General features: G+C 31.9%; 2 protein-coding genes across 5 annotated transcripts in view; one reads left to right on the top strand and one right to left on the bottom strand.

Annotated features, from left to right (window-relative positions):
- Nucleotides 1-19,643, top strand: part of LOC131952894 (early endosome antigen 1) — a 23,110-nt gene extending 3,467 nt beyond the window's left edge. For 2 of the 3 annotated variants that reach the window (XM_059315827.1, XM_059315825.1), the window contains 40 exons: nucleotides 347-459; nucleotides 1,336-1,369; nucleotides 1,499-1,562; nucleotides 1,702-1,808; nucleotides 2,239-2,325; nucleotides 2,689-2,747; nucleotides 3,113-3,133; nucleotides 4,678-4,818; nucleotides 4,949-5,017; nucleotides 5,210-5,315; nucleotides 5,473-5,640; nucleotides 5,843-6,010; nucleotides 6,400-6,558; nucleotides 6,690-6,857; nucleotides 7,355-7,492; nucleotides 7,771-7,857; nucleotides 8,001-8,083; nucleotides 8,200-8,293; nucleotides 8,482-8,535; nucleotides 8,919-9,149; nucleotides 9,529-9,663; nucleotides 9,916-10,044; nucleotides 10,235-10,357; nucleotides 10,737-10,835; nucleotides 10,999-11,121; nucleotides 11,422-11,520; nucleotides 11,686-11,826; nucleotides 12,155-12,262; nucleotides 12,670-12,717; nucleotides 13,090-13,185; nucleotides 13,330-13,419; nucleotides 13,589-13,747; nucleotides 13,884-13,973; nucleotides 14,146-14,277; nucleotides 14,447-14,632; nucleotides 14,847-15,030; nucleotides 15,136-15,190; nucleotides 15,299-15,419; nucleotides 15,859-15,957; nucleotides 16,093-19,643. In XM_059315827.1, the coding sequence (XP_059171810.1) occupies nucleotides 347-459; nucleotides 1,336-1,369; nucleotides 1,499-1,562; nucleotides 1,702-1,808; nucleotides 2,239-2,325; nucleotides 2,689-2,747; nucleotides 3,113-3,133; nucleotides 4,678-4,818; nucleotides 4,949-5,017; nucleotides 5,210-5,315; nucleotides 5,473-5,640; nucleotides 5,843-6,010; nucleotides 6,400-6,558; nucleotides 6,690-6,857; nucleotides 7,355-7,492; nucleotides 7,771-7,857; nucleotides 8,001-8,083; nucleotides 8,200-8,293; nucleotides 8,482-8,535; nucleotides 8,919-9,149; nucleotides 9,529-9,663; nucleotides 9,916-10,044; nucleotides 10,235-10,357; nucleotides 10,737-10,835; nucleotides 10,999-11,121; nucleotides 11,422-11,520; nucleotides 11,686-11,826; nucleotides 12,155-12,262; nucleotides 12,670-12,717; nucleotides 13,090-13,185; nucleotides 13,330-13,419; nucleotides 13,589-13,747; nucleotides 13,884-13,973; nucleotides 14,146-14,277; nucleotides 14,447-14,632; nucleotides 14,847-15,030; nucleotides 15,136-15,190; nucleotides 15,299-15,419; nucleotides 15,859-15,957; nucleotides 16,093-16,221 (4,497 nt within the window). In that variant the 3' untranslated portion in view covers nucleotides 16,222-19,643. The remainder of the gene's footprint in view (nucleotides 1-346; nucleotides 460-1,335; nucleotides 1,370-1,498; nucleotides 1,563-1,701; nucleotides 1,809-2,238; nucleotides 2,326-2,688; nucleotides 2,748-3,112; nucleotides 3,134-4,677; nucleotides 4,819-4,948; nucleotides 5,018-5,209; nucleotides 5,316-5,472; nucleotides 5,641-5,842; nucleotides 6,011-6,399; nucleotides 6,559-6,689; nucleotides 6,858-7,354; nucleotides 7,493-7,770; nucleotides 7,858-8,000; nucleotides 8,084-8,199; nucleotides 8,294-8,481; nucleotides 8,536-8,918; nucleotides 9,150-9,528; nucleotides 9,664-9,915; nucleotides 10,045-10,234; nucleotides 10,358-10,736; nucleotides 10,836-10,998; nucleotides 11,122-11,421; nucleotides 11,521-11,685; nucleotides 11,827-12,154; nucleotides 12,263-12,669; nucleotides 12,718-13,089; nucleotides 13,186-13,329; nucleotides 13,420-13,588; nucleotides 13,748-13,883; nucleotides 13,974-14,145; nucleotides 14,278-14,446; nucleotides 14,633-14,846; nucleotides 15,031-15,135; nucleotides 15,191-15,298; nucleotides 15,420-15,858; nucleotides 15,958-16,092) is intronic. The other variant, XM_059315826.1, reaches the window with a different exon arrangement.
- Nucleotides 19,612-25,866, bottom strand: LOC131952895 (DNA replication licensing factor mcm2). Of its 2 annotated transcripts, none has more exons than XM_059315828.1 (19): nucleotides 25,734-25,866; nucleotides 25,256-25,449; nucleotides 24,971-25,140; nucleotides 24,786-24,874; nucleotides 24,530-24,704; nucleotides 24,316-24,425; nucleotides 23,989-24,098; nucleotides 23,694-23,901; nucleotides 23,376-23,510; nucleotides 23,041-23,232; nucleotides 22,822-22,929; nucleotides 22,494-22,730; nucleotides 22,246-22,410; nucleotides 22,010-22,084; nucleotides 21,788-21,871; nucleotides 21,201-21,353; nucleotides 20,744-20,926; nucleotides 20,362-20,517; nucleotides 19,612-20,256 (listed from the first exon to the last, which is right to left on the bottom strand). In XM_059315828.1, the coding sequence occupies exons 1-19, from the start codon at nucleotides 25,737-25,739 to the stop codon at nucleotides 20,146-20,148; spliced, it is 2,661 nt and encodes an 886-aa protein (XP_059171811.1). In that variant the 5' UTR covers nucleotides 25,740-25,866; the 3' UTR covers nucleotides 19,612-20,145. The 2 variants fall into 2 exon arrangements, with proteins under 2 accessions (XP_059171811.1, XP_059171812.1); XM_059315829.1 differs by having other exon boundaries at nucleotides 21,201-21,239; nucleotides 21,833-21,871.

Here is a 25,866-nt window from a genome sequence, read left to right as displayed (position 1 = left end):
CAAATGCTAGATTCTGTTAGATTACACATTTCTAAACATTACTTTATAGCCTTTTAATAGTGCTGTATATTAGTAATTAACACCATTGTTTCATTTTAAAATATTTAATACATCTCAAACTTATCAGTATTTTAAACATGTCTATATTATTATGGACATAAGCATTTTTAGCCATTGAGTTAGCTGGTCATTTATTTTTTTAACAAACTGCTGTTCTTTGTGATTTTTATTTTTTTAAATAAACATGACTAAGCAATTTTTTTAAAAATTTGTGAAAATCAATCAGCTACAGGCCTAAACTATAAAAAAAAAAACTTTTAAAATGTTATTGTTGATTTACTTTTAGGAAGGATTTCTGTGTCCTATGTGTAAAAAATCTCTGACCTCACCAGAGGAGTTGACCAGTCACTATGAAACTGCACACACTGATGCACCCACCGTAACTACCCCAGTTATGAGGTTAAACCCAATTTTGTACTTAATATCTACATATCGTAAAATTAAAGAGTAATGTACAACATAAATATATTGACCCTAGAAAAACGGATTTGTTTATTTTTACTTTCTCGTATATACGAAGTATAGAGAAAGTCTTGTAATCGTGCAAAAAAAAAAAATCGAGATTTTTGCAAATCTCGACGTTTTACATCTCACTGATACGGAAAAACATAATTTTGCAATCTTGTCCGTATGTCTGTGTGTCCGTGTGTGTGTGTGTGTGTGTGTGTGTGTGTGTGTGTGTCCGTGTGTAAACACGATAACTTGAGTACCGTTACAGCTAGGTTGATGAAATTTCATATACAAGTATTTTATCAAAATCGTAGATCCGTATCAACTTTTGAGCGATTTCCGATAACCGGAAGTGGTACTTTTTCTGCTTTGAATTTTTCAAAAGCCTATAACTTGAGTACTATTTCAGATAGATAAATGAAATTTCACATGTAAGTAAAAGATCTAATTCTCTGACTTCTGTTAAATTTTGAGTAATTTCCGTTGACCGGAAGTAGTACTTTACGCTACTTCCGATTTCTCAAAAAAACTAATGTAAATTTATAAAGTACTAATACTATTGCGCACTATTATACACACCTTTATTAGGCGTTCGCTTGGTGCGCAATTGTTTTTTACTGAGATTCTATTCTATTTTTAAAAGTTTCAGTATTTAAAATGGATTAAAGATCATAACTATATCCCCAGTTACCATCCCCTGTTGTTTTATATAAGAATATTCGAGAAAGTTTAGGGGAGATCACTACCGGTTTATTTATGAATCAATTTTTAAAATTCTCTTTTATTGAAGTGTATTTTTAATTTGCATAATTTTTTTTTCCCTAGGAATGGGGAGATTTCAGGAGTGGAAATTCAAGAGGTAAATTCAGTTATATTTAGTGTAGACCTAGAGTATTAATCTTTTATTGTATTTATCCCATTGATGATTAACAGTAAATTCATTCTGTTAAAGAAAATAATTGGCCTTAACCTTCTTGTTTATTTACAGCTAAGAAAGGAAATGGAGTTGCTCCAAACACAGCTCAGGGGATCTGAGGAGAGTAGAAACCTATGTCAGTTGTTATAACATTTAAAATACAGTTTATTGTCCTTGCCATCTTGTTACAATTTTAGATAACATGAAGGTTTAGAGAAGAATCTATGCTAAAGATAGCTTTATTTTAATTTAACCATTTTGATTAACCTTTACAGTGGCCAATGAAATATTTCACAAAGAACAAGAAACCACAGCTGCCAACATGCAGTTAGAAATGGTCAAGTTAGAAAAAGAAAGGTTGGAATCAAAGGCAGCCCAGTTGGTGAGTTCATTGAGTGCAGGTTTTTTTAAAAATTCACTTAGCCTTTACTGAAAGTATAGTGTTATAAGAAGGACGGTATGGTAGGATGGTAGAGCTTAGAAGGCTAACCCAAGAGTATCGAGCTTGCATCCTGGTCTTGAGTCTGTATGATATCCCTGAGTCAGCTCAGCTCTGATGAGTACCTGTTACAAGTTAGTTAAATTAAAATAGCTGTGCATAGTACTGATCACACTGTGTGCTAAGGTCTTTGAAACATATGCCCTATGTGTCTTGGGCACAAACAAGATGATGATGATAGTATACTATGTTTGATTTTACTACTGAACAAATGTTTATTATCAGTTGTTTTTTTTTTTAAGACTTTATGTCCAAGTAAGTACCAAGCTAATATGTTTTTAGTGGAATAACTGAAATAACATGATGAATGCAGGCAGGTGATTTGGCAACCATGAAAGCAAAAGTAGATGAAAGTGAAGGACAAAAGTCAGCTCTAGATGACCATATCAAAACTTTAAAGGTAATTTGTTTTTTTTTTTTAGAAATTGTTAGGATTATAATGCATAAAAATAGACTTCTAAAATAAGGTTTTTTTAGCTGTAAATAGGATTTAAATATTTTTTTAAATAAATTAATGTAAGGAAAATTCTTTTAACTGTTGAAATAAACAGTTAAGTTAAATTTTTAATCAGTTTTCAAAATAATTTTTAGTATCAGTATTTATATGTCCTTTATATTTATATTATTTTCTACATAACAGCAAAATTTACCATATATAATCTAATAAGGAATCAATTTTTACTTTTAGTCAGTTCAGTAAATCTCATATTTTTTAGGTTTTAGTTGTTGTTTTTTTATAAGCAAGAGAACATATTTTTAATAGGGTCAACTAGAAGACAAGAATAGCTACATAAAAAATTTAGAAACACAGCTGGCACAGAGGTAGGATCTGTTCCTTTCATTCACAGACTAATTTATTCTACACTCTAATAGAATTTAACAAATGTATTTTTATGAACAGTTTAACAAAGTTATACTACACTCTAATAGAATTTAACAAATATATTTTTATGAACAGTTTTACAAAGTTATTCTACGCTCTAATATAATTTAACAAATGTATTTTTATGAACATTTATCAGAATTACAGCATTTAAAAAAATTTAAATCTGTTTTTGAAGTTGACAATTTATTTAGTACTAAAATCATTTTACTGTACATTAGATATCATGTATTAATTTTCCTGTAGAGAAAAATATTTTAATGGCTGCAATGTAAACAATTCCTAAAACTTTATCTTTATCTAGTGAAGAAGAAAAAGAGAAAAAGTAAGCTTTAGATATTGTGTGAGCCCTGCTATGTAATGTTCATCTTTATTTTATTCAGAGAAAAATAGAGCTTGTTTTGAACTGAACTAAATTTTATCAATCTGATATTTTCATTTAAATGTAAAATTTGCACAGTGAGAACCTGGAGAGTTATTATTTTTATACAGACTTCAGTTTGACTCCTTAACCCCACCCAATGCTAACTATTTAGTCTAAAATGAAAAGTTTATATGTTAGTATTACATATTATTACTGAAAAGTTTCCTGATTCCATACAAGGTTAAGCTGGTAGTATAAAATAAAAAGCTTAATAAGTCTACCTTACTCAGTTTTCCTACCCAACTGTCAATAGTTTCATACTTTCCTCCCAATTCCCTCCCCACCATACACACATATATTTATTTTCCTTATCTGAGGTTATTTCAAACAAAACAGATTTTATGGCCAACCATTTGCAGAACATTTGTAGTAAATTTGTTTTAAAAATTAAAACCACTAGAGTGTAAATTTAGTATTGTTTTTCACATGGACTATATAGGCAAAATATGAAGAAAGCTTTATAGTCTTTCTAAGTTGCTTATTAGTGGAGGCCTGTGTTGTTTTCATGTGTTTTCAGTCTTAAAGTCATAGCTCTTGTTTGTAAAAATATTGCATTACATTATTGAAATCAGTCACCTGACACGCGCAGCTGTTATTTTATACAAGATATGTCAGTATTGATGAACAAGTTTAAACTTCTTGGGATCTTTACTTAAAGATCTGTTGCATGAGTGTCAGAATATCAGCATGACAGCAGAAACTGTGTTTACATGTTAAAACTGAATTCCTCCATTAAAATAGAGAAATCTAAAATTCATCTAAAATTACCTCTTAAAATTACTTTAAACCTATTTTCAACAAATAATTACTAGAATCTAGCTCCAATTTGATTTTATCCAAAACATATTTATTTATAAAGGTATATGTGTATATATATATTTTACTTTATCACCTCAATCACTGAAAATGTAAGGCAAATGAAATAAACTAATGTATATGGTTGCTCCAATGACTTTTATTGAAGATAATTTGCCCTTCACATTCTGCTTCAGCATCTTCCAGTGAGTGTTTATGCTGTTTAACATCTTGGTTTTTAAAGTCGTTACTTTAAAATGTCAGAAAAATTCTCCACCAAACCTTTAACCTTTAAAATAGAATTTAATTAATCCACATAATTTTATTTCAATTTTTTTTAAAGAATTTTTAATTTTTTTTTTTAAAGTGTTATTTTTTAGTTTTTTTTTTAACACATTATTTTAATACACATTTTCTACTCTTTTAATGTAATATAATTTATTTCTTTAAATATTTTATCTATGAATTGGATGATCTTTCCATCTTATTTAATTAATTAAATGCAATTTAAAATATTGTAAAAAAAAAAATTATTTTATTTCCACTGTTGAATTTAGTCCGAAGTATTATTTTATACTGCATACAAATTTGAAAATTATTATTTTCCCCATTGAACCATCAGCTTAGTTAAAAGATGACTCTATATTTAGGCCTGCTGCTGATGATGTGATTGTCTTGAAACAAGAACTAGTATCAGTGCAGACCTTGATGGATAAGATGACACAGGAGAGAGAAAAAGAAAAAGAAGAACTAGAAAAAGATTACAAAATCTTAAAGGACTTGCATGCTGTGTAAGTTATCAGTGAACTGTTGAATACTTTTTTGAGTCATTGACAGAAAGGCTAGGAAAGGGTCTGCTAGTGTTGTTGTTTAATACAAATTAAATATGTGGAATAAATGTTTTGATTTTTGTACTTTTAGAAAAGAAACAGAATTAAAAGAACTGCAAGAAAAACTGACAAATTCTCCAAAATCTGAAGAGGTTCATTTGTAAGTTGTAATGCTTGGACTGCTAAGTTCTGTTTAATTTTAAATTTAGATTTGTATTACACTAGACTCAATCCAAGAATGATTAATTTTCATGTAGTACATTGTCCTAATTTGGGTATGTTAGTAAATGCTGTCATACTTCTTAGTGATGTTATTTTAGTACAACTTCCTTTTATATTGTCTCATTTTTAGACTTCAGACATCAATCAAGGAAAAAGATTCTACTCTTGCAGAACTTAAGTTGTCTACTGAAAAATTAAAAAACGATTTGAGCCAAATGACAGAAAGTAGAAATAAGGTAGTAAAAATAAATTCGGATTTTTTAAGTTAATTTTTTATTACATCCTAAAGGTGTGTATAATATATAGTTTTCATTGCGACATTTGTTATAATAAATGTACCAGTTTTTTTATTAATGTATGTAGTGATGTCTACATTGTTTTGTTTCTCACCAGCTGCAAGAACAAATAGAACAGCTGAGTTGTTCTGCTGGAGAGGGACAAAATGTCATTGCCAAGCTGCAGGAGTCACTCTCCCATGTGGAGGAAGAAAAGAGAAATCTCCAGAACACACTTCTCACAACACAGAGCACACTGACACAGGCTGAAGCTGAAATAGTTCAAGTGAGCCCTTACACAGTTTTGGCCATTATTTTATAAGGAATATAGATAAAACCTGTTGAGAATTATATTTGTCTTTGCTGCTTTTAAAATTACTGGTCAGTCTAATAAGTTTTATTATATTTACATAAAATATGGGTAAACAAGCTTTGTTTAGGGTAAACATGTATTGAAATGTAAAACATGAGCTTTGAATATTTTTCAGCTTCAAGCAAAGATAGATGACAACACAAAAGTTTTAAATGAACACATAGAGAAAGTCAACCAACTGCAAAAGTCTCTTGAGGATAAAGATGAAATGATCAGCCAAACTGGAAAGACTTCAGAAAAGGATAAAGAAATCTTTGAAAAAAGATTGAATGAGATGAAAGAGGTGGGAATCTTTTCCTTTGATTTACAGCCTCATCTACCACATGATATCATTGTCCCATACACTGCACACATACGTTTTATGCCATCAGCTAAAATACCTTAGCGTTGAAAATTATCTTATTTTCTCTGAATATTTTGAAAATTATTTTTATGCAAACTGTTTCACTCTCCAAATGTTAAACAAAATTTAGGCATTTTTTAAATCTTTATACTTTGTTTGTTTTACTAACTTAAGCGTTTTATTTTCCTGCCTGTTAAATTTTCAGTATGAAATTTGACATTTTTGCAGTCTTGTCCTCACAGAACTAATACTATTTTTATCTGAGTTTTAAGATAATTTTTTTTTACTTTCACCTTGTTTTATTTATTTTGTTTTGTTTTGGCATTTAGATAAATAAAAAATTGGAGGAAAGCAATAAGGTTTTAGAAGAAAAATCTATAGAGCTGAGACATGAAGTAGAAGATAAAACAAAAAACATGAACTTATCCCTACAAGAAGTAGATAGAAATAAAGGAGTACTTGATGACCTTAGAAGTGAATTAACAATGGTAATGTTGTCTTTGGATTTGTGAGAATGGCAAAAAATGAACAGCTTGGCAAAAAGTTTTTTTTAAATAATTTTTCTTTAATTTTTTTTCTGCATTTTATATTGACTGCTGGGACTTTTTTTTAAATAAAGGTTCAAGCAAAACTAGAAGAGGCAAAGAAAACTTCAGACAACAGGTTAGCAGAAATCTCTAAAGTTCAAAGTTCACTTGATGAAAAGACAGAAGCTTTGAACCAGTCCACAGAGGAGTTGCAGAAAAGCAAGGATGCTGTGGCAGAGTTGGGCAAAGAGCTGGAAGCTGTGAGCATTTGTTGACACTTTTTTTGTATATCAACAACACATTCAAGGAAATGTTTACTGCCTGATAGGTTAGGCTGTCCCTTTGTGAATTCATAAGTCCTGTACAATACAGTGGTGATCAAATTAGATTGTTTTACATGTGAAATGTGTTTATGATCAGGCAAGGGAGTCTTTTATGTGAAATATGTTGTGACAGCTGTTATTGATGTGAAATATGTTGTGATGGCTGTTGTTAATGTGAAATTTGTTGTGATGGCTGTCGTTAATGCGAAATACATTGTGATGGCTGTCATTAATGTGAAATACATTGTGATGGCTGTCATTAATGTGAAATACATTGTGATGGCTGTCATTAATGTGAAATACATTGTGATGGCTGTCATTAATGTGAAATACATTGTGATGGCTGTCATTAATGTGAAATACATTGTGATGGCTGTCATTAATGTGAAATACATTGTGATGGCTGTTGTTGATGTGAAATTTGTTGTGATCAGGTTAAGCTGTCTTTGAGTGAGAAAACTACCCAACTGGAGAACCTACAGAAAACAATGGGAGACAGTGAAGCCTCGACCCAGGTTGTTTTAGTACAAAAAGATCAACAAGTTAATGAACTAACCTTTAAAGTAGAAAAGGTTGGTACTTCTATTTTTATCTTGGTTTTAACAATAGTTAAAAAAATAAACAGATTTTTTTAAAGACTGCATTAACATCAAGTCTTTTGTTAATGAAGTTAAATGAACTTTATATGATATTTTTTTGGGATCCATTATTAGCATTCATCATTATTCACCATTACACTAGAGTATCACTGAGTAGAGCCAACAGTTCTAACTAAAGCCTGACCCAAATATTACTGAGTAGAACCAAACATTTCTGATCAACTAATTTCTTTACTTAATGTACTTTGCAGCTTGTGGCAGAGCTAGAAATCAAATCAAGTGAAGTTTTAGATTTACAAAACCAGCTTGCCACATCACATCGCAGCTTTGACGAGGAAGTGAGTACATTTGGTCTTGTGTTTAAAATATAGGGTTTTTTAATTAATAAGTAACATTTTTACTTGTGGAAACCTAATTAATTTGGTTACTAATATATGATTTTAAAATGAATGCTTGAATAAAAATATAAATATCTAAACAGAGAAGATCTTCAGATGAACTGAAGGCACAAATTGTTGAACAGGAAGGCAAACTAGAGGAAGGAGCTAGAAAAATAGGACATTTGTGAGTTGTTGTTTTTTATGATGTGGTCAGTAACTGGTCATCAGTACCCTTGTAAATATTGCCAAGCAAATTTTAAAAGGTTTTATAATTTGTTTCTTCTTACATCCTAATCCTAGAGAAGAAAAGCTGAAAGATCTAGAAGGAAAGTTAACCACCCTTGGAGAGGATAAGGCCAGGCTGGAAACTGAAAGGCAGGATCTTGTAGCTAAGGTTGCTTTTTTTTTTTTTTGTTGTTGTTGTTTTTTGGTTTTTTATTCAATTGCTGCTAGATTAATTTGTAAGAAAAGTTTACAGAATAGTACTAAAAAAATTAAAGATTTAAAATGTTTGAGCTTATGAAATAGTAAATTATAAATAAATATGTCTCTAAAAGTTGTCCTGTTTTTACCATGTCACAGATAGATGCAGGCGAAGGGGCCAATGAGTTAATCAGCCAAATGAAACAAGAAAATGTAAGTTATCTTCTTATAAAAAAAAAACCACCAAAATATTTAACTAATGTGAACTATTTCAACCATAGCTCTGTTTAAAAAAAAAGTAAACTTACACTGAACGTGGTGATACAATGCATTAGGGAATATATAAAAACCAGATGGAAACAAACAATTGGCTGTGAATAGTGCTTAACTCTACTTACTTTACCAGCCACCTGGCTGTAGAGCATCATTTAAACAAGTTATCCCTATACCAGATATGTGATGTAACCAAAAGTTATAATTTATAAAAGTTGTGTAACAGACTTTAGCTTTATTGTTTGAATACTTCTGTATCAACATCTCATCACCTCACACAAAATATTTGGTCATTGTTTTGAATTCACTTTCTGTTGGTCTAGGTCTCCATTCAAGAAAAAGTTACAAACCTTGAGGCCACTTTACAGAGCCAAGCATCCGAACATGCCAACAAAGAGGAAACTTTGCATAAACAAATTAGAGAGGTCAAGGGTCAGCTGCAGGAAGCAGAAACTAAAGTATCAAAGCTTGAAGCACTTGTAGAAGAAAAGTCCACAAAACTGACAGGCACCTTGCAGAAGCTACATGGTGTGGAGGCGGAGCTTAAAACCAAAGTGGGTTTATTTTTAGATTATAAATCAATGTTAATAGTTGTGTTAATATCTGTGGTGTAAGGAAGTTGTTGTTTTTTTGTGTGATAAATTTGATTTGATTTTGAATTGTGCTGTATGGCTGAACTACTGCTTGTGTAATGAATGTATTTTTTTCCTTTTAAATACTTTTTTTTTAGCTTAATTTGATTTTGAACTGTGTTGTAAGGCTGAGCTACTGACTTGTGTAATGAGTGTATTTTTTTTATATTATTTTTATTTTATTTTTTTCTAAATTTGATTTTGAACTGTGTTGTAAGCCTGAACTACTGCTTGTGTAATGAATGTATTTTTTTTAAATACTTTTTTTTTTGCTTAATTTAATTTTGAACTGTGTTGTAAGGCTGAACTGCTGCTTGCGTCAGACTCAGCTAAAGCCAGCCAGAGAGTGGACCTAGAAAACCACATCAAGACTGTCACCAGCTCACTGGAGAAGGCAAACTCTCAGCTGACAAGTGTAAAGACTCAGCTGGACCAGGTACACTTGCTCTTTCATTGAGTTTATTTGTTTATGTCCCTTTCATGTGTACACCATTTGTATGGGTAGTTCATTGCCTAAATTATTTGTATTTGTACATCTATTGTGTTGGCCTGTTTAAAATACATAGTATTTATATTTTAAAGAAATAAAAAAAATGTTATTGTTGCCTCAAACATTGAGCAATTAGAATTTTTTTGCCTGTGAAGGAATGTAAAAAAAAAAGTTTTAACCATGTGAAACAAACTTCAGGCAAATGTTGATGTGGCATCCAAGAAGGAAAAGATAACTCAGCTTGAAGGAAAACTACATGAATCCAAAGAGAAGTTATCCCAAACAAACCAAAGAGCAAACTCCTTAGAAAGAGAGCTCAAAGAAAAGGTAACTCTTCAAGATGGTTTTCATACTGTTTGCTAGTACAAATGCATTTTTTCATTCCTTTTGTTGGTTAATTGTTTTCTCTCAACAATTTAATAAAATGCATATTGTGACTCCTAAAACTATAAATATGTCTTTGACGACAGATCTCACAGCACAACTTTAATGAAACTATTGTTTCTGCCTGTTTCAGGGTATAAAAATGGCAGAAGTTGAGAAAGAGAAAAAAGAGCTTCAAGATTCTCTGAGCTCAACAAAACAAACCCTGGATGATGTCAAGGAAAAACTGAACAAAACTGATCAGGATTTACAAGCAGTGAGTTGTCAGTTTACACCTCGGTTTGTGCTGGGTTACTAGTACAGGTGGTCATAATTTATACTTGGGTCAGCTGGTCAGCTATTTGTATGTTTAGTGTCATATAGAACATGGGATCATTAACCCAAGGTTCTTGGTTCAAATACTTGACACACCACAATTTTTAATCACTATCTGGCATTTATTTTTGAGATGTAATAGCATCTGGGCATTGAATTGCCTCTTGTGAGAAGTGACAAGAAAGCCAGTTCTATGGGTGGGGGGGGGGGGGTAGTGTATCACATTAAATATTACTGCTGGATGTATGAACACTGAATACTTGTGTGATGTGAACCCTAGCAAGAACACATTGTTTGATGTTTACCATTTCCTTCATTAGGAGAGAAGCGCAAGAGTCTCAGAGAAAAATGAATTGACAAAAACTGTTGAAAAACTGACATCAGAAAAATGTGAACTACAAAACAAGTTGGACTCATTGGTAGGGTTTTACATCAGATGATTATCTGAGCTAAAATTTATTTAATTTTATTTATATTAGTTTTTCTCATGTTGAAATTTTCTAACTATGTATGCATTAGTTTGGAAACTCTCACACAGAACACACACAAATATTAATCTATATAGTGCTGTTAATATTTTAGACTGCAAGCCTGTCAGAAAAAGAGAAAAAAGTTTTGGAGCTAACCCAAGCACTAGAGGACTCCCACAAGAAACTTGCTGCTGTACAGTCAGAGCTGAAGCAAGCTCAGGAAGGTTTAACTAAGGTGCTTCATGCATGACTACTAACATTGTTAACTTTCAATATGGTACCACATAAAATATTCAACATTTTATTTTAACTAAAACTCACATTACTTTAAACTATTGCACTTTTATGACAGACTGATTAAAAAATTTATTTTATTATATTCATTCACATGCCGACATCATTGTATTTATACTCTTTGGCTATGTGTTCTAAAAACTGTATTAAACAGTAGTTGTCCTTTTGTTTGATTATTTTCTATTCAAAAATGACTATCAGTCTGGTGTATCTAATCACTCATTCTTTTTTTTTAAAACAGACCAAAGAGACTTTGTCTGCTGAGATAAAAGTTTTAACATCAAATCTGGAAAAAGAGAAAAATCTGGCCACTGGCACAGTAGAAGAGCTACAGAAACAGGTGTTTTAGATATTTGGCTTTTTAAGCAAAATTCCATCTGACTGATATTTTTTTCCCTTGATTTGTCTATTGTACCTTTTAATTTTTATTAAAGCATTTACCTCACTTTTTTTTACTCATCACTTGAGCCCATTATAATTTGTGTGTTTGTTTTTGTATCTCCAGATCACTTCTTTGGGCAGTGAGATCAGCAGTTTAAATCAAGACAAGGCTACGCTAGTTGGACAGTTAACTGAACTAACCACACAAAATCAACAAAAAAGTTCTGAAATTGGTGCTCTCAAATCACAGTTTGAGAATGAAAAGGTTTATAAGTTCATTCTGTTCTTCTATTTAATTAATTGTTGCTTTAATTTAGCAACATTACAGTAGCGTAGCGAGGGGGGCGGGGGGGGGGGGGACATAAGTCCCCGGGCGCCGACCTTAGGGGGCGCCAAAATGGGTTGGAAAAATAAATTGAAAGGTTGAGGAGGGTGCAAATCGAAAGTTTGAGGGGGGGGGTGCAAATCGAAATCTTGAGGGGGGTGCAAATCGAAAAGTTTGTCCCCGGGCGCCGGGAAGGGTCGCTACGCCTCTGCAACATTACAAGATCTGCGTTGGTTTTGAAACTAAAAGTAATTTTTCTGCTGTGTAGAATGAGCACTTGAGAGAGAAGACTCAGCTGGAATCAAATTTCAAAGACCTTGAGTCTGAGCTGAAGAAACAAATCACAGCTCTAGAAGAAAACATTACTGCTGAGAAGGTAAGGGTTTTGTGGGATGTCACATTGGGTCAAGTTCTGAAAAAAATGATAAAACATAATTAAATACAATTTTAGAAGTTAATATTGGTGAACAGAAAGATGGCAACCGAAAACTGCAAGGATATTTGTTTTCTTAAACCGAGCAATTACAGACATAAACAATGAGTGACTACTTGTATATTGTAGCTTGATGAAACATAATTCCATAAAATATGATACAATGGTGAATTTTTCTGGCAACCATAAATATTATATTTAATAGTGTTCATTTTTTAAAGGTAATCATTTGCATTTAAAGTTAACAACGCATAGTATTAATTACTGTGTTGAATTATTTACTCTTACCTAACACAAAACACATCATCTGACTGTCTTGCATTCTTTGTAATCATTTTTTTACCCTGCAGAAAATTGTTGAAGAGAAAGAAAAATCCTTGCAAGATTTGAAACTAAAGGTAAGCTATTTTTAGACATGAGATGGCATGGTCTGGCTATACAGCACATGACTGTTTCTCTGAATGTCTTGAAACGGAAACCCGGTCTTAAGTCTATAGGATGTTCACCCAGCTTTGATGTATACCTGACACACAATAGGGAAAGTAAAGGCAACTTACTACACTATTCCTATATTTTGCCCTACACATTGAATAGTGTAGAAGGAAATAAATTTTAACCTACATACATTTAGTTTTCTGATAATTTTAATAACTGTTCAAAATTTTGATATTATGGAGGTGACTTATGATTGATGACACAAGAATTAAATTGTTACTCAGTGGAAATGATAATTTAATTTTTTTTGTCTCAACTCCTTTTATATCATCCAGGTTTCACAGCTTGAAGACACAACCTCCAGTTTGGAATCCACCAAGAAAGATCTGGAATCAAGAGTTTCTGAGTTACAGAATAGAATAGATACACTGGTAATGTGAAGCTTTCAGATAATGTAGATAATTATTACACGGCTGATATTGTGTCATTTAACTCTTTGCATTCCTTGTAAAATCTGTAGTTTAGTTACTTACAAAATATGTGACTAAGTTCCCGACTAATTCTGTGCTTAACAGCTGGCAGAGAAAAGCACATCTGAGAAAAACTTGTCTGAAACTCTTCAGTCAACTGAATCAAAACTTGCAGACACTACATCAAAACTTAAGGTATTTATGTTTTGTATCTATTCTGTGAATTAGTTACATTTATTCAGGATGACATAAAAAGGTTATATATAACATTTTTATAATTTATTCTGAATTAATTTTTTTCTTGACCTATTACATATTTAAGATAAAAGGTATTTTACTTTTGGCAACTGTGTATTTACTTTAGGCTGCTGAAGACAAACTAGACCGTGTGGAAAATATGAATGAAGAACTGAATATGAAACTTGAACAGAGAAATGAAGAACTGAAGACCAGAACTGATGAACTAGATGTGGCCAGGAGCAGAGAGGCAGAACTAAATAATTCATTTGAACAGTTGTCTGAGGTGGGTGGTAAAAATATTTGATTAGATAAGTTGTCTGTAGTTGTCATGTGAAATGTTTGATTAGATCAGTAGTCTAAGATGGACTTATTTAATGATTAATTTGAAATGAGTATTCTGTGAAACTTTTTGTCCAAAGATTCGTGGTGCCATGAATACACAGATGCTGGAGCTGGATAGAGAGAAGAAAGAAGCTGTTGAAATAAAAGAACAACTGATTAAAGAAAAGGTTTGAAGATGGTTTTGTTTTGATTTTGTTTGTGATAATGTTTCAGTAATTAATTTCTAACTTGTGCATTTTTCGCTACCCCTTAATATTTGTCTTACATGTAATTAATTTTGTTAGCACATGAACAAGCTCAGTAAAAACTTGATGTGTTTTAAATGTTATTTATATTTAGAACTCTTTAGAGCAAGAAGTTAAAGACCTTAGGGCCATACTTGAAGAAACAACATCAGAGAGAAACCAGTACCACACTGAGGCTGATAAACTGAAGGGATTACTGGAAACTGAACAAGAGGAAAGGAAAAAAGTGAGAGAAATGTGTTTTCTGTGTAACCCCTACCCTATTACATTATAGCAGGCAAATTATATGTGAAGAGTTTTATACTTAGATTAGATTTAGATGCACATTATTTGTGTTCAGTGATCAAGGCTTTACATTGATAACTAAATATATTACTCATATTGGAACCATACAGGAAATCGCAAAGCTGCAAGAGACAAAAGATTTGCTGATCCAGCAGAAAATGGACATCCAGGCAGAGTTACAGAAGCTGCAGGCTGAAGCTGGACGCATGACATCACAGCTGGACAAGGTCAAGCAAGAGGCTGATGAAGTTCAGAAGATTTTACGCCAAGATAACTCTACATTGCAAGACAAACTTGTCAGTTTTTCAAGTTTATTTTCTTGAACTGTATATGAATTAAATATTTTTAATTGTACTTTTTTTTTTTTAAATCAACGTTTTTAAGTAAGTAATTGATGTTTAGCTTTTCAAGAGTAAAACTATATTTTGCATGAGTTCCCTCCCCTTTTATCAACAAACAAATAAAAATAGAAAGCTATGTTTGAGTAATAAACTAATGATGTGCTTGTAGGAAAGTCAGAAATCATCCTATGAGACCTTACAGAGAGAGAAGGAAGAGGCTGATGCCAGGAGTGAGATGCAGTGCTCGTTGTTGAGTGAGAATTTAACCACAGTGCGGACAGATTTAACCGTGGCAGAAAGCAGAGTAGAGGAACTTACCAGGGTCACTGACCAGCTGCATGGGGAAAAACTTGGTACAACATTTCTATTGATCTAGCTTTTGTTTCTAATAGGCTTATAGTGAACTTTTTAAATTCTAAAATAACTTCTGTTCATTAAAAATGTTTACTTCATTCCAGAACTTGAGGCCAAATTAGAACACAACAATGATGAAAGAAGAGTGCTTGTTGAGAGGTAGGATAACTCTAGCTGACATTATTTTTCTTCATATTTAGCTTTAATTACCTCCACTTGCAGGAACAGATTTAAAAGCATGAAAGAAACTTTTCTTGACATTGCCAGGTGTGTTGCCAGTGAAAAAGAGTGTGAGAAGCTGCGTGAGAAAGTGGCAGAGCAGAGACGTAAGCTGGAGGACATGCAGGCAGCCCTGCAGGAGCTGGGGAGGGAGAACCAAACTCTACAGGTGAGGAACTGTTGCCTGCGTGTTTGTTGGTTTTACATTCACCACAGAGTATTTTAGTTTTATAGCAGCATCATTATCAAGTCAATGCTTTTTTAGTAACCTTAAAAATGTGTATTGAAAATATAGAGATTAAACTGCCTCTGAAATATTTAGTGTTAAAAATAAAAAATAAATAAATTGGTTTTAATTTTAGTCTTTAACCACAAAAATGAAATGTTAAGTCATAAAAACTGTATTCACATAATGCCAAAAATGAATCGTTAAGTTATGAAATCTATGCATAAAATGACAAAAATTAAATGTTTAGTTATGAAAACTGTAATCCTTTGACAAAAATTTTAAAAGATAACTTTTAAAAGTGTTCAGTTATAGGCTACCAATTTTTAATTCATATAACCACAAAAATGCAGAGTTAAATTAATTAAAAATATCCCATCAGATAACCACCACCAAAGTACAAACACGCAAGTGGACTGACGACAGCGAGATCACTGAGTGCACTTCCTGTGGAAAGATATTTTCAGTCACAGTGAGAAAGGTGAAGTATTAATTAGTAGTCACTAATTAGATATGACCTGCCTGACTAGTGGTAGAACATGCTTGACTTGCTAACTAGACCTATTTTAAAGTTCTTACATACATTTCTCATTTTTTATTTTCATTTTTATTTCAGCACCATTGTCGTAACTGTGGGTTAATTTTCTGTAATGACTGCTCAAGCAAGACAGCTCAGGTACCGACAGTGAAAAAACCGGCTCGCGTCTGCAACCCATGCTTCACAGAACTCAGCACTCGCAAATAGCCCATGGACAGGGTTGAAGGTTTTACGGTCACATTACACAGGGCATCAAGTGGAAGAATGATTGATAGGTCATGGGATATCAAGTGATAAAATTACTAAAAAGGTCATAGGTCAAAGGATATCTTAAGGAAAGATTAGAAAGTGAATGTAAATGTGCTCTGCTTCTGTTTGTAAGATAGTTGTATATTATGGCAAGACTGAGGCATCCTACAAATTAAATTTCTCATTCATGCAACAACAAAAAAACTCAGTGATTTTAAGGTCAGTTATAACATGTATTTAAAAAAACAAAAAATAAAGTAATTTATCAGCCTTCTTCAAATTTTAATTTACAACTTGTGAAAAAACTGATTCTGAAAAATATCATTTTTGTTTGATTCATTTAACTTTTTTTTTAAATGTTGCTTTTGTAATTTTAATTTTTGTAATATTTAATTGTTTTAACGTAAGTGGAAAGAAAGAAAAGAAACAAACTAGATAGATTGTCAAAATGTCTATGACGGCTGTTTATGTCTGATATTAGCTATTTTAACTTTGTTATCAGTTGTATTTTTGTATCTGATGCGGTTTTGTCTGTGGCATTAGCTAATTGCTAATATATAAAAACTGTTCATATTTTGTTACCAGCTTCAGTGCAGCTTTTTGTGTTGAATAGACATCAACCACCTATCTAATTTACATCTCTTGGAGTTGTACAATATTTATTTCTCTAAAGCAGATGTAAAAACTGTGATGTTTGTGTGATAATGAGTGGTAGTTTGTAAAGACTTGTTTTATTTGTGCTGTTTTGAAGTTTTATGCTTACAAGTTTTTGTATTTAAATTGTTCACAAAATAAATGTACATTAATTGTTCTGTCATCTCTTTGAAATGTCTCCTTAACTAACTTAATTTGTTTTATCTTTTTGTTGGATATTGAACAGTATCTCTCCTTTGGTTCTTCTGATAGTTGTTAAGTCTTGTACACAGCTGTAGCTTTCCTTTAGTTTGGCGAATTGTTTTGTTTGATATAGAATTGTAGTTCCCCTATATTTTTTTTGTTGTTCATACTTCATTGTATTTTTTAATTATGCTATGGTAAGATTATATCTTGTCATATGTCCCATGGTCCTATATGTGATTTTATAAAGTGGTCAAGGGTTCTCAAATGAGGTTGGTGAATGGGATGATTTAATAACAAAACTTTGGCTGATGTACTGTGTCATTTGTGCATTTCTTGCCATTGTACACAAGCTGTAAGTAAAGGTTACTTAACCTTATGTGTAGTATATGTTGTGGAATTGTTTAAAGTAGGAGACTTTGTTGTTACACAACTGAATAGAAAAAGCCATTTTTTGAAAGGAAACTACTGTCAGCATGTAGGATTTGATATTAATTGAACCTGCAGATGTGTCCTGTTTTAGTTTGAATTTAAATATTTGTGACAAAATTGTTCACTTTGCACCTCAAGCTATTTTAATAAAATTAAATATTTGTTCAAATGTAGGCCCCTATTTGACACACAAGTTTTTTTTTTTTTAAATCTAATGCTTTTAAAAGTAGAGCACTAATTAGTAAAACTACGAGATAATTGATGTGGAATCATGTTTAAGGTAGAGTTAATATTAAAATTATAATTTGGGGACAATTATGACTGATTCCTAAACAGCTTTCACCATTATAATGAGGGTCAAAAGACTGACTTATCAACTCAAAATCAGTCTGAGGTGCAAAGTGACTCAAAATGAAAGGTTTACATTTGGTTTTTTTTTGGCTATGCTAGCTGCACTGTTCTAGAACTTGGCATTCTGTTAATACACTCATAATTAACATTGGTTGTGTTTTATTTGCACAACAGAAGAAAAACAAATGTGTTGTTTAATACAGGGTTGTCGCCTAGTTCCTAAATATTACATTTTTAACAGCTAGTGCTCAGGTTTTTTGCAGCTTTAATATTGTCTGATTTAATAAGTTGTGCCAATTTATTTTGTGCAGTTTACATCAATATTTTTTTTTCATTGTGAGTATGAATATATATTTGTACATTTAAGAAGAAAATCTTTCTTTCCAGTGAACGTTAGATTGAAAGATTTTGTTATACTAATTTTAAATTTATCATAATTAAATCTGAAATGGGTCTAAGACTAATAGATTTTTGAGTCTGAGTTAATATTGCAAGTTACGCTGAATGTCGGAGAAATATGTGGGTTTACTATTGTTACCAGTGAATGTATTATGTTATTGTTAGTTAAACTGTCTGGTATTAGAAACTGTCATAATAAAATTTCCTTTACAATCTTTAATAGTACTTATAGTTTAAAATTTTATCAAGAAAGATTATAGTTAATTATCATTATGATCGTATTTTTTTATATAATGTCAGAAAAATGTATTACATTTTCTTTAGAAGTAAAATGTAATGACAATTTTTTATTCCACACTCCAATGTATTTAGTTCAGTATCCATTCCCTTTATGAATTTGTACATATACATTGATTTTCATATGCTTTATTTATGTATTTGCCCAAAATATTTTAATATACATAACTTTTGTATAATGTAATGTTTACCTGGGTAGGGTATTGCTAATTTCTCCTATGACAAGATACAATAACCTCTACAAGACATGTCACCATTTTCTTTTGTTTATCTTTCTACAAATTTATTTTTATTATCAGAGAAATCTTGTGATAAATGGGTGTGACCAATCACAGCCTTCCTCTTAACTATATCCAATCAGAATTTAACCACTTATTTTCTGTGCACAGATGGGTTTTTTTTTTTTGTCATTACCTGGCTATGCTCTATCAATATCAGTTTATGACATCTTAAGCATTTGTTTCTTTGATAGCCCAACATTCCAATGGACTTTAAAAAATAAATACTAGGTTATTTTAAAAAGAGGCTTTTAGCCACCTGCTGTGCAAGTTTTATAACTGTTTATTTATTTTAAATAAGTTTCTCTTTGATTAGTAATCATTCAATACTTTAGGTAAGGCATTTTTTTTTAATATTTTACTGACCAACTACTAATAAGAGTGTTCAATGGATTTCAAAAATGAATAAAGCTCTTTCAGTTTGAAAATATACATTCTTATTGCAGTTTTAAACTTTATTTTAGTAGCTTTACAATTGGATTGGAATGAATTAAAAAGTTGATACAATGTCTTTCCACTATTTGTCCTAAAAATGTACATGCAAACTTAAAGTATATTCTATGAATAGAAATTAAATGAATAGCAAACCTTTCCTAGACAATTGTTACAGGTAGTTGTAAATGCATGAATGCAATGGCTCATGGTTGAGAGATTTTTATTTAGAGCTTAGGTTATAACTTTTAAGGTTAGAACTAACAGATGAGCTACTAGGAGGACTAGAGCCTGGTTTACTGTATACTAACTGCTGTAATCAACATTTAATGACATAAAAATGGTGAAATTTCATTTTTGACTTTTTCTTCATTGTGGTTTTTAATACTTTAATATTACAGCAGACAGTCAAGTATTTAACATAAAATGATGATAGTCAACTACAAAATACATTTATCTACAACTTATATCCAATTAACATGTTTGCATTGCAAGATATAAAAAAATATCACTGCAAGTGCTACATTTTCAAAATGAGAACTCAGAAGTAGCTGGAAAAGGTAATAGGACAAAACCATTCACTAATTCTAATACAATAAAAAGAGAATGAACTGTCATATTAAACATTTTAATTTTTCAATATAATCACATTTTTCACACAAACACCTTGAATTTTTTTTTTAAAAATGAGCATAATAAATTGTAGATATTTTAATATACAAACTTAAAAATTTTTCCATTATAAATGTAAACATGTCCAAACCAAATTTCTAAGTGTCAAACTTGAGTTTTCTTTAATTTCAATAAATGTACAAATCAGTAGGTAGATCATAATATAGTGCAAGTTGAGGTTTTTCTACAAAACATGAATGATTAATTTTCTTTTGCTGTCATGAGTAAAATGATTTGCTTCAAATATCTCACTTTGGAAAAATGATGTTAAGCTGTGAATGTTGATCTGTCTCGCCTGAAATAAAAGTTACACTTTTTAATATCTTTCTAACCAAGTAATGATTGGACAAAATTTTGGTCAACTAACTGGTTTTAACCAGAAGCAAAATAACAAACATACCTTATCTGCTAAATCTTTTTCGGAAATCTCAATCTGCTCCATGTCTGTGCCATAACGATTTCTATGGAATGCTATCTGGTCTTGCGTTAATTGTTTCAGTATGAAAAGCAACAGCTCATTATTATCCTTCCTGAATGACAGGTAGCGACCAAAAGTCTGAAAATTAAAAAAAAAAACAGTTGAAAGAAATATAGTAGTGCAAGTGCAAAACAGGATGAATAACTCACAACTCCAGACAATAAGAGGAATTGCTATGACTAAAAATGACTTGTGTTCATGGAATATTAATCAGAACCTAAATTGATAATTATTTTTATTTTTTTTCTATCTTTTTCAAAAATTTGACTTTTTATAATTTATATTTTTCAAAAATTGGACTCACTTTTCTCATGGTCCTCATGACACTGAACTTCTGTGTGCTGATAAAACTTTCAAGCATGACACGAATGGCCATATTGACATCGTCTTCGTTGACATAATCTCTTAGGTGTATACGGGCATGTGCCTCGCTCATTCTGATCATAGACTCAATGTGACGTACTGTAATTGGTATGCTCCCAGTGGCCTAGAGAGAAGATGTCAACATATCATCAGTTAGGCATGAAGTAATGTCTTAATAATCCCACATCCAAAAATTCCTCATGTTTAAATGCTAATGTAAACTTATCTTTCTGTTTTAAATATATTCTTTAAAAGCTATTAATCATAATATTTAACTAACATAAAATAGCCATTACCAAAACATAAATACTGTTGAGTAAGTAGATCTATCAATCACAGGAAATTATGTTTGGTCCATTGTGGTTTTTTTTAGCAATATGTGGTTACAATAATCTCACCATGGATTCTCGCCTCAGCTCTGAATACATCCTGGCAACTTTGTCTTGGTCCATTTGGTTCAATTTTGGTCGTACTTTCTCTTTGGCATACATGATGTACTTTCGAAGAAGATCCTGGGGCACTGGCTCAATCTTAGAGTCTCCCAACTGTCTCTGAAGGCAGAAAATAGTGCAACAATTCAAACAATTTCAAAAAGCAACATTATAATTTACACTTCATTTTGACGCACAGATGTTTTAACATAAGACATTAAAAACTACCATATAAAGACTGCTAGACTGAAGGTAAAGTTCTAATCTGGGTTCAAGTCAGTAGAACGTCACTAAGTCCACCCAACTGATGGTTATCGAAATAACATTAGATTAAGTAAAGGCGGCTGGGCATAGTGCTAACCACACTATCTCTTATTTTCAGAGGTCACAGAAACAGGTGAACTCATCTTCACTTGCCCCATGGATCGTTAGGTTCAAAAAAGGAACTTTACTTTTCTTTTTACTTTTTAATTAACTGATATGGTACTCAAAACAGCTGGTAACAGTAAAAGAAAATTGATTACACATTTGTGGTGAGAAAATTAATTACATACTTGTGGCAAGTCTTCCATATCCTCTGCTGCGTGTGGGTGATGTTTCATGTGGCTACCAACCACAAACTTGGCCAAACGCTCATCCTGAGGAGAGAGACAAAAAATATTACATAAAAAACCCAACCATAAGTGATCATTATCACTCAAATGATATCAACCATACAGATATTGTTAGTTATAGTTTTTTGCTATTATTTCAGTACAAGTTGATAAAAATATTACCTGTACAGAATCAACAGTATCTCGTACAACACAAAGTACGTCAAAACGAGACAGGATAGGCTCTGTAAGATCAACCTATTAAGAAAAGCCCATTAAAAATCAGGTAGTTAGAAGAACATTTTTTAGCCAACACTTGCGAAGAGCATTCAAATGTCTATGCAAGCATTTTAATTTAACCACATTATAACCAGCATTTAAAATTAACTATAAATAAAATTTATAATAAACTAACATACATTTTCTGAGAATGTTAACGAAGGATCATATCTCCCTCCTATAGGATTAGCAGCAGCAATAATTGTACAGCGGGCCTGAAGTGATGTGACTATTCCAGCTTTTGATATAGAGATACTTTGCTGTTCCATTGCCTCATGAATACTTGTTCTATCCTGGTCATTCATCTAAGAAAAAATAGATGTTTTGAATACACTGTTCAAGCAGTTATAAAATACAAACTACTGCCATGACGAAGTCTTGTAATTACCTTGTCAAACTCATCAATGAGACAAACTCCTTTATCAGCCAACACAAGGGCACCAGCTTCTAGCGTCCACTCTTTGGAAATGGGATTTCTCTGAACATAGGCAGTTAAACCTACAGCAGAAGCACCTTGACCAGTTGCAAAAACAACACGAGGGGCAGTTTTCTCAATGTATTTCAAAAACTGGGATTTAGCTGTTCCTGGGTCCCCACAAACCAAAATATTTATATCACCTCTGACCTAGGAGAACAAGAAAATTTAGTTACAGCAAGTGTTTACAATGCTGCTTAGTTACACTTCAACAATTATAAAAATATGGTTTTAAACTTACTTTGTGTTTCTGTCCAGGATTTTTAGCTTCACCACCAAACAGGGCTAAAGCTAAAGCCCTTTTAATGTCTTCATGACCATAAATTGATGGGGCCATACTTGCAAAGACCTACAGCACAAAAATTAAAACATTTACAATAAGATTTATCCAACAAAGCAATAAATATTTGGCAATTATTTTAAAAAGTAAAGTAAAGATAATAGTAAGAAATCAACCAACCCTTTCGCCAATAGTTTCATCTTTAGAAAGAGCAACTATAGCTTTAATATCTTCATCAGTTAGTGAAGCAACAGCCATTTTGTCGTCTTTCTTAGTTATATAATTTGCTTGAATGACTGTTGCAAATACTGGAAAACCATTAGCTGTATTCAATGATCCATCATAGTTGTTGTGATATATCCCTGTCAACTCCTGAAAATATAAAAATTTCATTAACTTTCCCTGAAATGTTGCTTAAACGACACCAAATACAAAAATTAATCCATAGAACAAAAATAGTTTTATTTTTTTAATCTTTTGATAAAACCAGAACAATAAAACAACAAATTCCTTACTATTTCATCCCCAGGTTTGCATGTATCAACAAGATCTTCCAACAGAATGGCATCCTTAGACCTAGGTAAGCGACCTGCTGGTACTTTACCAGGACTTTCTTGCACTGTGATTCTTTGGTAGTTTTTGTACACAGTCTAGAAAAAAACAAATATTTAGAAACTAGTACAATTAAAACTCACATCCAGCCCTAAATATTAATTTACAGAGGAAAATATTTTATTATAATTGATTATTAAATCTTAATAAAACACATGAATGTTAAAATTTACAAGACTGATTTCCCTAACTAACAAAAAAAAATTATTCGACAGACGTACCTGCTCCATATTGATTTCAAAAGGTCCTTGAGACTGACACTCAGGACAAGAGCCAGGCTTGATTTCTGTATTTTGGGTTTGGTAAAATGGCCCCAACACAAAGGAACATTTGTTACAATCATATCGAATGACACTTAGTTGTGGAAGAACACTTGTCACACTGGTAACAACTCCATTGGTGCGGATCAGTTGGTTGAGATGCAGTTGCCTTAAAATACAATTAAAAAATTTAATCTTTTTGAACAATTTATTATAAAAGCATATAACTAAATGGAATGCTAAATGTATAACATACCTTAAAGATCTTATTTCTTCAATCAATGGCAGATCAGCTATTCTTACATGAATAGTTTTTGCAATTCTTTCATAATTTGGATACATACTGAACACAACTTCTTTAGCAGCCTATATAGAAATTGGTAAATTAAAAAAATATTTTATTATTACTTTTAGCCACTGTTAACTTTGTACAAAGGCAGCAAAAATACAGTAATAAATGTCATAATAAGTGGCCCATCATTTAAATAAAAAAAGTACATAAGAATACATTAGAAAACCAGCAGGCCAAAAGATTGAAAAAACTTTTAATATAATAAAATCTAGTTTACATTTTTTACATTACCTCATCAAGATTGTTAAGCATTTCTGTTGGAGCTTCTGGCAAAAAATATGCAAGAACCTGTTCCATTGATGCCAACATATTGTAGTCAATCACTAAACTCTCCTTGTTACCTGGCATTAAAATATAATAAAATTAATTCCTGATAAAAGTATTCCTGAAAAAATGTATTGATACTAATGACCATAGAAGTTTGTTTAAAAAGCACAATTCTCACCTTCTACCATTTGCTGAATTTTCTGCCTGTAAACATTAGAACCCTTCTGGTCGACATATGTTCGTAGAAAATTCTTGAATCTATGTTTAATCTCAGTTTTTGGACCAAGCATTGCAACCCATTCTCTTACAGAATGTCCTTTCATATCTTCCAGATTTTCAATACTTTCAATCATCTAAAACATAAAAAGCTTCATGATTATTCATATAAACAATGAATTAAGAATTATTACATTTAACCAGTAGATGAAACAGACCTCTTCTTCATCTTCTGCAGCAACACCTTCAGCAGCACGCTCTGCCAGTCTGCGCTTTCTTGCTGGTCTATCTTCATCATCAGAGTCATCTGTTTAAAATTTTAACAGAGCATTAGTCTTTCAGTTACAGAATTTTTTTCTAAAATGTCTAATATCTCAAAAGAAAACTGGAAAACAATCATTACCATACAATAGCCCTTTCCGCATGCGACCAGCACGAATGCCCTCTTCTCTCTCCCTATCACGAATTTCTCGCTCTGCTGCCTGACGTTGTGTCTCTGAGATGTCAGAGTACTCAGAAGTGTCAATGCCAACATTTTCATACACATCCAACTCAGGGATAGCCTGGTAATCTCTACGATAAAAACATGTAATAAGCAATGGATTTTAAAATTATCAAGCTAACATTTTTTTAAACTATTTAGTTTTAGGCCAACAACCCAAAGTGAAGCCTAGATCTAGTAATTCACCTCTCCATTTCATCTCCGAATAGGTTTTCACCCTCTTCCTCTTCTTCTCTATCAGGGTCATCATCACCAAGAAGTTCAGAATCATCCTCAAATGGTGGCAAATCTCGACCTGGACTTGATGTTAAGGGTTCTCTTTCACGTGCACGGCCAGGACTGCTTGCAGTGGAGAAAGGATCAGCATCAGAGGATTCATCCTACAACACAAAATTAATAAATATCATCCCACAGTACAGCATATAAAATCTAGATTTTCTAGTAAAATTAGTTAAGTTACACTAAGACAGCAACACGTAGACCTTACAGTACACTGAGTACAGTGACAGTCAATGAGTCATGACAGTGCGTATGACATGTCAAATGCACTAAAATTCTAAAAAAATTTACTAAAACTAAAACTGAACAAAGCAAGCGCCTTTTATCTAGATCTAGAAATTTACTTTTTGCTATGAAAAAAAATCAAATTACTAGATCTACTTACAGCCATTTTAGGAGATTAAACTATTTGGCTAGATATAGACAAGTAATTAAAATAGTAGATTACGGCCTCTATATTATTTATTTTATTTATTTATTTATCTAAGCAAAATGTGTGGAAACTACTGTTGACGACT

The sequence above is a fragment of the Physella acuta genome, unplaced genomic scaffold, assembly GCF_028476545.2.
Source record: "Physella acuta isolate Inbredline_101_S28 unplaced genomic scaffold, ASM2847654v3 ptg000893l, whole genome shotgun sequence".
In the NCBI taxonomy this organism is placed as follows: Eukaryota; Metazoa; Mollusca; class Gastropoda; family Physidae; genus Physella; species Physella acuta.
The sequence above is the reverse complement of the archived record's forward strand: the minus strand, read 5'-3'. Positions and strand labels throughout refer to the sequence as shown.

Excerpts from the sequence above, each read along its gene's own strand:
- LOC131952895 (XM_059315828.1), bottom strand. Across the intron at positions 24,099-24,315 it reads TGCTTAACAATCTTGATGAG|GCTGCTAAAGAAGTTGTGTT; the intron begins GTAATGTAAAAA and ends ATTTCTATATAG. Across the intron at positions 22,085-22,245 it reads CGTTAACATTCTCAGAAAAT|GTTGATCTTACAGAGCCTAT; the intron begins GTATGTTAGTTT and ends TTTTCTTAATAG.